The sequence below is a fragment of the Aegilops tauschii genome, chromosome 2, assembly GCF_002575655.3.
Source record: "Aegilops tauschii subsp. strangulata cultivar AL8/78 chromosome 2, Aet v6.0, whole genome shotgun sequence".
NCBI classification, from domain to species: Eukaryota; Viridiplantae; Streptophyta; class Magnoliopsida; order Poales; family Poaceae; genus Aegilops; species Aegilops tauschii.
Window position 1 is genome coordinate 37,489,532 of NC_053036.3, and position 14,700 is coordinate 37,504,231.

Genomic DNA, 14,700 nt, shown 5'->3' on the forward strand with positions numbered 1-14,700 from the left:
TGAAGAAGTTGACTCATGTTTGATTGTGGGTTTTGGATAGGCGAACATGCTAAATTGCGGTGGAGGCTAAGAAGATGTGGTGCTATTTGGGAATGGAATTGGTGCGTAGTGCCATGTGTGCATGAAGAATCTGGCTCGTGTTTGATTGTGGGTTTTGGATAGCCAAACAGGCTAAGAAGTTGTGGTGTTTCTTGGGAATGGAATCGGTGCATTGTCGCATGTGTGCTTGCGCCAAACTGTCAATTTGGTCAGCTGCACAAATATAATTTCTCCATTTAGTGGTACTAGACCGCAATGACCCCAATCTTGCAGAAGCCTGGGCCCTCGACCGATCCAACACCCAGACATCATCCAAGAAAGCAAAAAAGAACGTTGGAAAGAGCATGTCGAAGGTGTAAGCCATGAGAGACTATCTGCTGAACATAGCGTATCATGTGATTGATTTCAAATCAGTGCAATCACAAGGTGAGTGGAGGTACTAAAAGATAGGATTAACCGCAGAGGAGCATCGGCCACCACTGAGAAGGCATGCAGCGGCGAGCATGCCAGTGCTGGAGGATGGCGTGTGCCTATAAGCCCACAGATCCAATGCTTTGTAGCCTAGATGAACTTCTGATCTCCCATCTACCTAGTAGTATGAATTAACGAGCTCTAGTGTAGATTCCAATCGGTCCCTTGGATAACCTTTGTAATACTCTTCGCATTTATTTATTTTCTAATCTTCTAAAACGAACTACTCCCTCTAATCCATATTATTTATCGCTCAAACGGATGTATCTAGACATATTTTAGTGCTAGATACATCCGTTTAAGAGACAAGTAATATGGAACGGAGGGAGTATCTAATAATCCCGGAACCGAACATACCTAATAGGCAGGTTGCCACACTGCTAGTGGGCCCAACCGACGCTCACCTTGTCACAAACTCCTCTGTGGCTCGATTTTGCTCCCATGCTGCTCGAAGGAGTTGCCGTAAGCCAGAGCTCCTCCGCGGCTCGACGCCGCTCTTCCCAGCCGGAGCTCCCAGCTGCCACAACTCCAGAACAGAGTACCAGTGGCGGACGCAAAATCGCTATGAATAGCGGACGGGAGGCCCATCCCTGGTACATTACTTACCAGTGTTAGGTGGCTTTGGCTGCCTGCCGACGGTGAAACTCCTCAAAATTATTCCCTCCATACACAAATATAAGACATTTTAGATATTTCATTATGAACTGCATATGTACTTAAGTGAGTGAACAAATATATTAAAATACATCCACATGCATCTGAACCAGAATAGAGTATGAACGTCTTATACTATATTTTTCATGGAGGGGATATACTATTTATTGTAGATCGAACGGATATTAGGGGCTTGTATTACCATTTGTTTTAATTATTTTAAAAATACTAAAAAAAATTGTGCACGCAAACTATTTTTCGCTTTATCAAATTGGGGTTCCTATTTTTGTTTACCGCCTAGGCTTCCCGCGTTTCTGCTGGATTATTTCCGCTCCACGTAATCCTTCCGCGTCTTTTTCCCACCCCACGCCGCCATCTCCCCACCTCCGGATCAGTTCCAATCTACGCCGGCACCTGCCCATCCTGTGCGCCGCCCATTCCCACATACGGCGCCGTGGATGCTCACCCAAGTGCTAACCTCCGCCGCGAGCTCCGGACTCTGCCGGTGACTTCCTTTTCTCCTCCGCCAACAATCTTGCCAGTTGGAGCCCCGTCGGCGTCCGACTTCCTCACCGTCGACAAGCCGCGCTCCTCACGGACGTCATCGTCACCATCACCAAGTTGCATCCATGCCGAGGTCATCCTCTGCCAGAAGCTCCACCGTGTGTTGCGTCGCTAAACCGTCCACAGGCAGCTCTCGGCACCGTCCAATATCTTCAGACATCCGCCCCGTCAAGCAGGTGATTCCTTGAATCCCATCTCCTCTATAATTTTAGCATTAAATCAGTGAAATTAGCCTCCTTCATTTAGGGCATGTTCGGTTCTTGGGGTTTGATTCGCCGAATCAACACCTACGGTTTCAGATTAACCCCTCCTGCGACTCTATTCCCCATGGGGTTTCAGTTTCCAATCCCTGTATAATCTTCCCATTCACCAGGCTGTTCGGTAACAGAAGGGATCAAAGGAGGATTGGCGGTGACAATGCTAAATGGTAATCATCCATGACTAGTAATTTGACAGTGACACACTGTGATGTGACAGTCAGATGGCATTTTTTCTGCACAACAAAACTACTGAATTAAATGGTCAACAAGTTGCAGTCAGATGAAAAGCTAGTATATAGCCAAGAGCCACACACATTGCAGAGATATCATGGTTTTAGTTAACTTGTACAACGAAATATGCAATTTTTTACATCCATATTTTCACCCAACACGTTTTGTTTCTATGATCTTCTCACAACAGAAATAGATGGCAGTAAACCCTAAACATAGTTCAAGCAACAGGTGCACACAGACATGCCGACCACTCTGGCGAACCATTTGTTTCACTATACAACAAATTCAATCATACAACCTCAGTACCTCTAACCCTGATATATACTGTAATCACTGGCGGAGCTACGGCAAGGCCAAATTGGCCGTGGCCCGCCCAGGATTAGAGGGAAAAAATATTCTAAGAAGCCTAGTCTCGCATAGCACGCAGCAGACCGGATATAGAGCAACAATGAAGATACAGAGCAAGCATGCAACACTACAGCAGCCTCGCGTAGCACTCATTCCTCGAAAAGAAAAAGCACGTGGTTGTGGCCTGTGTAGCTCTTAGTGTCCGGCCTCGCCTCAAAGCGTAGCAGTCTGTAATAATCCCGAAATTCCTTTACTGTACGCACCTTATCCTTTTACCATATCTAGACCCTTCTCTGTATAATTGTGTTTTCAAACACCTAGATCATATCTGAAAAACTGATGGGTATTTATAATAGCCAAAGACCCTTAACTGGTCATTAAGGAAACTGGATTTGTTGTGGAACATATAAATAAGCCATTTGGCTTGAACCTACAAAGAGACGACAATCTCTGATTGTTAGTACTATCAGCTAAGAAAACAAAAGGTCAAATTTCTTTTGTTTTTTATTGCGTAGTATAGCTAATGTTGGAGAAATGGAGACATTCTATGTGGTCGCTCTACATTCCTTGCATGCTAGTAAGAACATGACTCAAGCTGTATGTATGCAGTTTTCTGCCACTTACAGTTATTTTCCTATTCCATCTCACATGGTTTAGTTGTTTATATAGATAATGCAGTGCAATGCATGACCTTGACATATGCTTATATACACACTTTCCCTTCATTATCTTATCGATTAATTTATGATTTTATCATTGTTTTGGCCAAGATATAATATCAAGTATAATGTAGAAGACTAGAAATGAGCTGAGTACGATGGATTTGTTCATAAGCAAAAATTCTCTGGACAGAAATGGAGAAATAAAATTGTAGTCGTGGGAAGTGATGAAGTTGGTATACATCTCTTTCTCCGAAGATAAAGTGTGGGTATTAATATATTATTATCATGTTCTTGTTTCAGGTTCAGCAGAAGAGTTGTTGGCAGTGACCTACCACATGTAGAAGCACCTGACAATGTGGATGCTCCACAGAATGTTATGCAGGTGATGCAATAGTTTCTTCACTACTAAGTTAGCGCTAGTTTTTTCTAATACTTAAAAACAATTGTTCATCATAAGTTGCAGGAATTGCATCCTAGCAATTGTGCGAGAACCAAAGAGGATCACACCAGATCGTCTTTACTACATGAACACATCATTGCTAAGGTATCAAACAATGTCTGCGTGTACATAAATTTCTGCTTCGCTATTAAACAATGCCTTTATTTTGTACTCCCTCCGTAAAGAAATATAAGAGTGTTTAGATCACTAAAATAGTGATCTAAACACTCTTATATTTGTTTACAGAGGGAGTACAAGTTTACTTACAACTGAAAGGAACCTCAACTGTAGAGGCACACATTGAAAAGTTTGATAGGGCTAATCAAGGTGCAGAATCAACCATACCAAGACGAGCAGTTCACTAGCCAGGTATACTCAAACCACATATCCGAAGAAACGTAGTGTCCTGTTTTGTACAAGTAGGGTATTTTGCCTGCTGTTGTTTTTTTACAAGCAACATGATATCATCATGGAAATAATTATTTCCAAGATTTTGGTAATACATGTGCTAATACTATTTATTTTCAATGAACTGCTAATACTAGTTTCACAAAAGAATAAATGGTACTCATGAACTAGTAGCAGCAGCAGTAGCATGTGACCCTAATGCAACAAAATGAGATAATCATGGAAATCTGTAGTACTCCCTCTGTTTTCAAATATAAGTCTTTCTAGAGATTCCAACAAGTGACTACATACGGAGCAATATGACTGAATCTACACTCTAAGATATGTCTACATACATCTGTATGTTGTAGTCCATTTGAAATGTCTAAAAGACTTATATTTAGGAACGGAGGGAGTACATGATAAGATGAGTTCGCCTCTTTGTCATGGGAAAACTTTGTTTTTGCCACTCTAGCTTTTGACCACTTTGCTTATGCCACTCTAGAATTTGACATTTCACTTTTGCCACTTAGTTTTTTACAATACATCACAATTACCATTCCGTGGCAAAAGCAATAATTTTAGAGTGGCAATTGCGATACGTTGTCAAAATCTAGAGTGGCAAAAGTGAAATAAAAAGTTATTGCTTTTGCCACTGAATGGCATTTGTGATGTATTGTCAAAAACTAAGAGTGGTAAAAGTGATATGTCAAATTCTAGAGTGGCATAAGAAAAGTAGGCAAAAGATAGAGTGGCAAAAACAAAGTTTTCCCGTAATAATATCACTGATGAGCACTATGTAAAATCCTGGAGCTGACATAGAAAAGAGTTCAATTTAGAAGTGTATATGGTACAACTAGGAACCAGGTAGAATCAATATGTACATAATAAGGTTGACAATCTAGTGCATTTGTTATATATGATAAAGACCTATCAATTATATTCCCTGATTAGTGTGTCCATTCATGCGTATTCTTACTGAAATAAGTGCGATTTTTCTTGAAATAATAGGGAAAAGATTGAAGTAATTGTTTTCTGTTCATATTAACAAGTGAAGTCGTGGCCAGAGGAACTTTAGTGAATAAACATATCACATATGTAGTTTGAGGAAGCATGCTTGGAGAGCAATATGTTGGTGTTTCTATTCATCACAGCATTCCAAATCTTGACGATGAGAGACTTATTAGATTGTATGAAAATAATCCAATCCAGACAGTAAGGGATACTATTGATTATGTTATTGCTTGGCCTCAATCACATGTAAGTCCACTTCCATACAAGCATCGGGTATGCTCCAATGTCCATTAAGGTATATAATTTATGAAGAATCATTGTAAATTTTTAGGTCAAAAATACCCGAGCCAATCGCTCCAACAACACTACAAAAACATTCCTACTCCAACACAACCAGAAAACAATGGTATGGTACATCTCTTACAATTCATCAAAGAACATTTCATCGTGCACTAGTCCAAAAGCTTATGTTCATGTAAACTTTTCTTTGTTTCCTTTCTTTTCAGGAAAGCTAAGGCTTTAGAGGACTGCATTGCAGGATCCAGGAGCAGCTGCAGATGGATTAATTTTTAAATGAACAAATATAATGAATTATGTATAGATTTTAGCATCATAGGAAAACTTGGTTCTAGTTTGCAGGATATTTTCTTATTTATTTGTATCTTTCATATGAATGTCTGATTTGATTCAGTTGTGAACTCCGCACACTTTTAATACATGTATTTGTTCCTACTAATTAGTCCACTGGATTTTCTAGTGAGGATGCTTGTGCGAATGGAATTGGTGATGTGAACCGAGGTTTTCATGTAATGACATTTGATCAGACCGCGCATGCATATGTGTCATGATGAATTAATCAAATTAGAAGTGATGAAACATAAAGTCAAAGTAAACCAAATATTATTTAATGTAAAATAATTCATAGCTACAGAAAAACTTATGTATATTTAGAAACGAATATGACGTCTCAACATAGCGTGTATAAGCATCGGGTACATGATGAAACCTCTACTCCCGTGGAGACGTGCTTTGAGCGTGTCTAACATAACGTCTCGACATGTATAGAGACGACTTTGAACGTCTCAATAAAACGTCCCATGTCATGTACACGCGCTTAGCAAGCGTGTCTACCGGTTTTGAGACGGTCCATGGGAAGACGCTCCAAGGACGCTTTACCAAATCGACTCTACAATTGCCTAGAGATGAAATACCAAGTCTCTAGCCATGGAATTTGACGTCTCTACATGCAGATTTTCTTGTAGTGTTTCTTTCTCTTCTTTGGTAAGAGCGTAGCTGGCAGGACCTTCATACTGCTTTGGAGGCATGCCGTCTTTTTCGTGCAAACGTTGCAGGTCCTCCCGTGCCTCAGCTGTATCTTTTGTCTTCCCATACATGCCCAAGAAGCCTAGTAGGTTCACGCAAAGGTTCTTCGTCACGTGCATCACGTCGATCGAAGAGCGAACCTCTAGGTCTTTCCAGTAGGGTAGGTCCCAAAATATAGATTTCTTCTTCCACATGGGTGCACGTCCCTCGGCGTCATTCGGAACAGCTAGTCCGCCGGGACCCTTTCCAAAGATTACGTGTAAATCATTGACCATAGCAAGTACGTGATCACCGGTACGCATGGCGGGCTTCTTCCGGTGATCTGCCTTTCCTTTGAAATGCTTGCCTTTCTTTCGACATTGATGGTTGGTCGGAAGAAATTGACGATGGCCCAGGTACACATTCTTCCTGCATTTGTCCAGGTATATACTTTCAGTGTCAGCTAAACAGTGCGTGCATGCGTGGTATCCCTTGTTTGTCTGTCCTGAAAGGTTACTCAGAGTGGGCCAATCGTTGATGGTTACAAACAGCAACGCGTGCAAGTTAAATTCCTCCTGTTTGTGCTCATCCCACGTACGCACACCGTTTCCATTCCACGGCTGTAAAAGTTCTTCAACTAATGGCCTTAGGTACACATCAATGTCGTTGCCGGGTTGCTTAGGGCCTTGGATGAGAACTGGCATCATAATGAACTTCCGCTTCATGCACATCTAAGGAGGAAGGTTATACATACATAGAGTCACGGGCCAGGTGTTGTGGTTGCTGCTCTGCTCCCCGAAAGGATTAATGTCATCCGCGCTTAAACCAAACCATACGTTCCTTGGGTCACGTGCAAACTCAGCCCAATACTCCCTCTCGATTTTTCTCCACTGCGACCCGTCAGCGCGTGCTCTCAACTTCCTGTCTTTCTTACGGTCCTCACTGTGCCATCGCATCAACTTGGCATGCTCTTTGTTTCTGAACAGTCGTTTCAACCGTGGTATTATAGGAGCATACCACATCACCTTCGCAGGAACCCTCTTCTTGCAGGGCTCGCCGTCAACATCACCAGGGTCATCTCGTCTGATCTTATACCGCAATGCACCGCATACCGGGCATGCGTTCAAATCCTCGTACGCACCACGGTAGAGGATGCAGTCATTAGGGCATGCATGTACCTTCTGCACCTCCAATCCTAGAGGGCATACGACCTTCTTTGCTGCGTACGTACTGTTGGGCAATTCGTTATCCTTTGGAAGCTTCTTCTTCAATATTTTCAGTAGCTTCTCAAATCCTTTGTCAGGCACAGCATTCTCTGCCTTCCACTGCAGCAATTCCAGTACGGTACCGAGCTTTGTGTTGCCATCTTCGCAATTGGGGTACAACCCTTTTTGTGATCCTCTAACATGCGATCGAACTTCAGCTTCTCCTTTTGACTTTCGCATTGCATCCTTGCATCGACAATGACCCGGCGGAGATCATCATCATCGGGCACATCATCTGGTTCCTCTTGATCTTCAGCAGCTTCCCCCGTTGCAGCATCATCGGGCACATCGTCTGGTTCCTCTTGATCTTCAGCAGCTCCCCCTGTTGCAGCATCACCGTATTCAGGGGGCACATAGTTGTCATCGTCCTCTTCTTCTTCGCCGTCTTCCATCATAACCCCTATTTCTCCGTGCCTTGTCCAAACATTATAGTGTGGCATGAAACCCTTGTAAAGCAGGTGGGTGTGAAGGATTTTCCGGTCAGAGTAAGACTTCGTATTCCCACATTTAGGGCATGGACAACACATAAAACCATTCTGCTTGTTTGCCTCAGCCACTTCGAGAAAATTATGCAGGCCCTTAATGTACTCGGAGGTGTGTCTGTCACCGTACATCCATTGTCGGTTCATCTGCGTGCATTATATATAATTATGTGTGTCAAAAGTAAGAAAATCAGACAAGTATCTATCTAAAGTAAGAAAATCAGACAAGTATCTATCTAAAGTAAGAAAATGAGAAAGAAGATAAGAACAAGAGGCTCACCACGGTGGTGCCGGTGACGAGATCGGCGCGGGCGATCGACGGCGGTGAAAACGGGGACGGGGTGTGACGGACCGCTAAACCTAGACAAATCTCGGGAAAAATGGAGCTCCGAGGTCGAGCTTCGAGATGAGAAAGCTTAACTAGTGTGGCTCGGGCATTTCATCGAACAACTCATGTGCATAGGAGGTGAGCTAGAGCACCCAATGCCCTCCCCCTCGCCGGCCAGCAAAAAACAGAGCACTGTGGAGTGCTCTGCTGCGGCGATGGGGTATATATAGGCAACTTATTTGTCCCGGTTCATGGCAGGAACCGGAACTAAATCCCCCCCCCCTTCTGTACCGGTTCTAGGCACGAACCGGTACCAATGGCTGTTGGCCAGGAGCGCGGCCCATTGGTCCCGGTTCGTGCCTAGAACCGGTACAAATGGATCCAGACGAACCGGGACCAATGCCCACAAGGCCCCGGCCGCCCCCCTGGGCTCACGAACCGGGACTAATGCCCCCCATGGGTCCCGGTTCGTGAAGAACCGGGACTAATGGCTGGCCAGGCCCGAATCAATGGCCCTGTTTTCTACTAGTGTGGCGACAAAGATGCCGGGTGGCGTCGCGGCGGCGACCGCCGCGGCAAGGCCAAATTGGGCGGTGGCGGGCCGGCGTGCCTCCGACCAGATCCCCGCGGATTCGGTCTCGGGTGGCGACGGGCGTCGCGGGGTGGCGGCGGAGGCCCATCCGGGGCTCGGCGCAGGGAGGGGGGCTTGCAGCAGGGTGGCTGCAACCTCGTGGTGGCCTAGTCTTCCGGCGGCGGTTCGTCTGTGATTGACTTGGGTGAGCTCCCTCCCTCCTCTACGGTTTCTACTACGGGCTCATCAGTCCGGGGTGGCTCCATTGTGCGGTGTGGGTGCGCGCGAGGCCTACCGGAGGTGGCAGGGGAACTCGGGAAGGGGTCAGGGTGCCCCCTCTGTGGCATCTGGCGACTGCTTCGGGTGGCTGCCGGAGTTCCCCTGGCCCAGATCTGGCCGCCAAGGACACCAACCCTGCCAAGGTGTCGGCTTTGGGATGGAAGGGAGGTCTTCTGCTCCATTCTGGTCGGCCGCGTCGGTTTGGTGTATCCATGGATAAGGGTGGGGCTCGGATGCCATGGCGGCGGCCAGGTTGGTGGTAGCCGGGGTACTCGTGGGTGGAGCACACGGCTCGGGCACTGTCCGGGGTCACCATGGCCGTGTGGGCAGGATGTTGACCGGGGTGTGTCGTTCAATGGCGGCGTTGCGGTTGCCCGTAACCCAATCCGATGACGGTGAGTGTTGGCCGGGGTGAAAACCCGCTCTCTCTTGCCAGGCTGGCGGCGGCGTTCTGGCGTCGTCCCCTTCTTGAAGGCGCCCTCGCGGCATCTCATCTGTCGCCGTGGTGCTCCGAGGGAAACCCTTATCCTTGGATTGGGCGGTGGTGACGCTACAGTGTCATTCCCTTGTTGAAGGCACCGCCTTGGAGCCCATTGTTCGTCATACACAGCTTCTCCTCTTCGCAGGGGCTCTCCCACAGTTGAGGGCCCCGACAACTCCGTAGTAGTGCTTAGTGTTTCATCTGATGTTTGCTAGGATTTTGTTGGGATGGGGTTGCTGTTTTCAGCGTCCTTGTATCCAGCCTAGGGTCTCTCTCTCTCTCTCTCTCTCTCTCTCTCTCTCTCTCTCTCTCTCTCTCTCTGTGTGTGTGTGTGTGTGTGTGTTGGCCGGTTTCGGCTTGTTCGGTGATGGTTGCTTTATATATAAAGCGGGAGAAACCCTTTTTCGTCAATAATTATATAATTTTTTGTCCAGTATTGTTGGTGTCGGTTTGAAGACTGCATCTTCTCCATTTTTGTCCAGTAATATATACTGTCATGCTGCCTTCTTCCATCATTATGTTCCTCATAGCAACTCTATATTATGTTTAATGTCATGTTCATATACTACTGGAATCAAGCTTATATGTTTGAAACTAACTGTGCATAGCAATCCAATTTTTTTAAAGTGGCGGTACTCCTAACATTTATATCCACCTTATGCTCACATGGGAGTTTTAATGTGGCCCCAAGTGAAGATGAGTTCCGATGATACTTGTTTGCAGTTCAGCGGAGCATCGGTGAGGACTTAATCTAGAACGATTGACCCAGACCCCCTACTGAAAAGAAGCCTGCTCCCATTTGCTTTGATTTGTGCCATCCCCCATGATAGACATAGAGCAGCTATACTGGTATAGCAAAGGGAAATGCTGATGTAGCAAAAATAAGAATCTAGAATGTATGTTGCTGAACTTATGTGCCTAAGAAGGGTCGTATCAATTTAGTTTTCTGTTCAAATGCTAAATTTAGCTTGTAGAAGCTGGCTTTATCCCTCTTTGTTGATAGTTATTGCTTCAGAAGTTTCTATATCTTGTACTTGCACCTATTTATAGTAACATCATCACTGGCTTGCGATGCCTGCTCTTTGTTAATTAAGGTTCCATGTTGACATCACTTGTATTCACATTTGTTGTAAATATCTCCTTCCTAAGATGTGAAATCGAACAGCCTGTGTACAATGTTTATTGAACTTCTCAAATTTTGAGCGTCAACGATTTCTGTTGTTCAATTCTTTCGGAAACATTTCATCATTTTTTTATCCTAAGATGGTGGATTCCCTCTCAGTTGGGGTAATAGAATCTTTATCTTTTAGACTAAGGCATAGAACTTTCAAATAGATCGAGATTGTTTAGATAATATACCCTGTCCAAATGTGAAGTATTTATACCGTCTATATTTAGTTTAAAATCTTCAAATATTCTTGATGTCTTCAACATTCTATTTTTTTTTATGTTATGACCTGAACCTTTGCGAGAGAGGTTTTTTAGGGCCAGTACACAAGACTCTAATTCAAACCAACTAAAAGTCTGTCGGACCTTAGAACAAAGCTCTAACACAAGCACAAGCTACAAGAAAGCACAATACTTCAAACCATTAAAACAAAGGTATACAAATTATATTATATCCCTAACAATTGAGAGCTAGAACAGACGGGTGCAGCAACACGCGCCATCAACGATCTAGTAATCCAAGAACGTACGGACCTTCACTCATGCTCTGGTAGTTTCAAGAGCGGCTCAGGTACTCAATGGCAACCGCGGCGTGAAACGCAGCTCCAATAGGAAGAACATCCTCATCGAGGACGAAATGTGGGGAGTGCGCGGGACGAACCATATCCATGGTGGTCTCGTTGCCTACGCCGATGAAAAAGAATGCGCCCACGGCTCTCTGCGCGTAGAACGCGAAGTCCTCGCTGCCCATGCTCCGGGGAGCCACCTTCACATTAGCTTCCCCGAGCATGGCCTCGGCCACTTCCTTGGAATGGGCATACATCCCTTCATCGTTGACGGTGGCTGGGTAGTGCTTTAGCTTCTCCTCCATGAAGTCGACAGTGGCAGCACAGCGATGCACGGCAGCCTGGGCTTCTATGATCTTCCAAGAGGCATCAGGTTGTCAGTACCTCATGTCAAATGGTCGACGAAAGCATTGACTGGAAACTTCAGATAGGAGAAAATGCATCGGATGTTATAATTTGTCCTACCTCTTTGACCCTTTTCATTAGATATGACAGGCCTTCATCTGTCATGCTCCGAAAGGTGCCACCGAACGACGCAGATTCGGGAATTACATTGTAAGCATCACCTCCTCTCAGCTGTGTAACAGACACTACCTGAAAGAAGTAGTACATCATCGACCAAGTTGTCACTCACTTCCCTGGGGTTTCATATGCGGATTAATGGTGGCCTGGCCACCTCTGAATATATGTGCTAGACATATTAATAACGTACAGCTGCTTCGAGTGGATCGGTTTCACGGGCGACCAGTTGCTGAAGGTTGAGAATGGCGGAGGAAGCAGCAATGACAGGATCAACGGCATCGTGAGGGTTACCGGCGTGCCCGCCTTTTCCGGTGATTGTTGCGGTAAACCGAGCTGCAGCTGCAAGGAAAGGACCAGGCCGGGATGCGACAACCCCTACAGGAAGATGTGGGAAGACATGCAAGCCAAAAATGGCAGAGACATTATCGATGACACCCTCCTCTAAAATGTAGTAAGCCCCGGCATAGCCCTCTTCAGCAGGCTGGAACACAAGCTTGACAGTACCCTGAAGGTCAAGCAACAACGACACATATTAAACTGTTTTCTCACTCTCAGTAGTACAAATTTGAATGCACCTCAAAATGAATTATTTTGGATGCACATTATGATACATCATATTGTTAAGAGTATTAGTTATATGCTGAACTGACTGAGTTATAATGTTGAGCCCTGGTGCCCACAAGCACTGAAATGGAACTATATAGCAAAATTGTTTGGACTGACAAAAGAGCATTGCTCACTATTTCCAACACAAATAGCATGTTACCTGTACCGTAATAATCGTCTGAATTTCACCACGTTAAAAGTAAGAGTATGATCAGCGCAGTAGGTTTTTTAACTACCTTTAAATCTTCTTTCCGAGATTGAAGTAGCTTGGCAGCTCCTAGAAGCATTGTCACATGGGCATCATGTCCACAAGCATGCATCTTGCCATTTTCGAGGCTCTTGTACTCCCAGTCTACCAATTCCTGCCCAAGGACCACCGTACCGTCTCATAATATAAGAGCGTTTTTAACATTAGTGTAGTGTCAAAAACGCTCTTATATTATGGGACGGAGGTAGTAACAAATTAATACACCACTGTACAACAAAGATTATTCTCGGATAGAATCTAGGTTCTTGTTGATTGAATTCTGTTTTGTGCAAGCTGCACATAGAACATGTTGTATTTGGTTGGACCAATGCTTGATGTCGATTGTCTTGCAGCTTACAACGTACAATCCAAAACAAAAATTCATATCAAATAGGTTAGTTTTCCCGGGCCAAATATTTTCCATTTTGTCTCATTGTAGGTGCTGATCTATCCGCTTTGTGTCCCTAAAGCGACATTCTGTGTTTCCTATGTAGTTAGGTTTCATGATATGATGCAGCACAACAAACAAACAATAATTAATCGGTGACAGGAAAAATAGTTTCCATTTCGTCTCATTGGAGGCGCTGATCTATCCGCTTTGTGTCCCTAAAGCGGCATTCTGTGTTTCCTATGTAGTTAGGTTTCATGATATGATGCAGCATAACAAACAAACAATAATTAGTCGGTGACAACAAGAGTTTTGTTTGGCCTCATAACCTAATAATTTCCGTTTCGCCTCATGTAGCTGCTGATCTATCCATTTTGTGTCACTAAAGCCACATTCTGTTTTTCCTATGTGGTTAAGTTTCATAATGCAGCACAACAAACAAACAAACAAACAATAATTAATCGGTGATGGCAATAGTTTTGGTTGGCTGCTGCGGCAATCTTCATGATGGTCACTTGATTGCAGCACATTTGGATACTTCTTAGATAAAACGACGGAATTAAACCCACATTGGTGCGAATTCGAAGAAAGAGATGTAGACGCATAACAGAAAATTGGGTTCCTGAATCCTGAGCGAGTCACCTGTCGGTATCACAAGGTAACCTATCGGTATCACAAGGACAAAAGAAATTGCAGCACCATCTAATGGTACTGCTACACTGGTTGGAGGATATGTCATTTGGTTTACATAATTGTGTATTAGCTAAATCTAATTTCATAACAACCATGCATTAGCATTGACACTTATATTTCTGAAAAAGAATTAACATTCACATCCTGTCCTAATTACTCTAATTCGTTCTCTGCACATCTCTTTTCCAAGAAAAAGAGGAAGCAGTCTGAATTATGTTGGGATCAAACAGGTTCATATCTCACGAACGAATGAAGCAATCCTAAGTTCCTAACAATGGTTAGTGACGACTGACGACTGACGATATAGAAATGCAGGATATGACTACGGACCTGCAGGGGGAGCGCGTCCATGTCCGCCCGTAGCGCGACGACTGGCCCGGAGCCGCCGCCGCCTCCGGCGATGGTCGCCACGACGCCGGTCTGGGCGACGGGCCAGACATATGGAATGCCGAGCGCGTCGAGCTCGGCGCGCACGAGCTCGCTTGTGCGGTGCTCCTGGAAGGCCAGCTCCGGGTGCTGGTGGATGCGGCGCCGCAGGCCGCGCAGCCATGATTCGAACGGAGGCGCGCGCGCCGCGCCGAGGAGATCGGCTCCGAGCCGAGTTGTCGCCGATGATGAGGGGATCACGAGATGTGAGAAGAGGAACAAGGCGACGAGATGAGTCGAAAACCGAGCCATGCGGGCGTGACCGAAAACTGCTCGATCCTCTGCTCACTCACGGCCCAGCACAC

General features: G+C 45.0%; 1 protein-coding gene and 1 long non-coding RNA gene across 3 annotated transcripts; one reads left to right on the forward strand and one right to left on the reverse strand.

The window, feature by feature from the left end:
* Nucleotides 1–2,495: 2,495 nt before the first annotated feature.
* LOC109780084 (uncharacterized) lies at nt 2,496–5,847 on the forward strand. 2 transcript variants are annotated; one of them, XR_005770398.3, is made up of 6 exons: nt 2,496–3,614; nt 3,696–3,776; nt 3,963–4,040; nt 5,070–5,318; nt 5,404–5,478; nt 5,579–5,847. It is a non-coding gene; the product is annotated as an uncharacterized lncRNA (long non-coding RNA). The 2 variants fall into 2 exon arrangements; XR_012203708.1 differs by having other exon boundaries at nt 2,571–3,614; nt 3,690–3,776.
* A 5,497-nt stretch (nt 5,848–11,344) lies between these two features.
* On the reverse strand, nt 11,345–14,700 carry LOC109780094 (IAA-amino acid hydrolase ILR1-like 8). Its single transcript, XM_020338681.4, has 5 exons — nt 14,300–14,700; nt 12,878–13,003; nt 12,226–12,540; nt 11,979–12,107; nt 11,345–11,869 (listed from the first exon to the last, which is right to left on the reverse strand). Exons 1-5 carry the CDS (start codon nt 14,645–14,647, stop codon nt 11,504–11,506), a joined length of 1,284 nt encoding a protein of 427 aa, XP_020194270.1. The 5' UTR covers nt 14,648–14,700; the 3' UTR covers nt 11,345–11,503.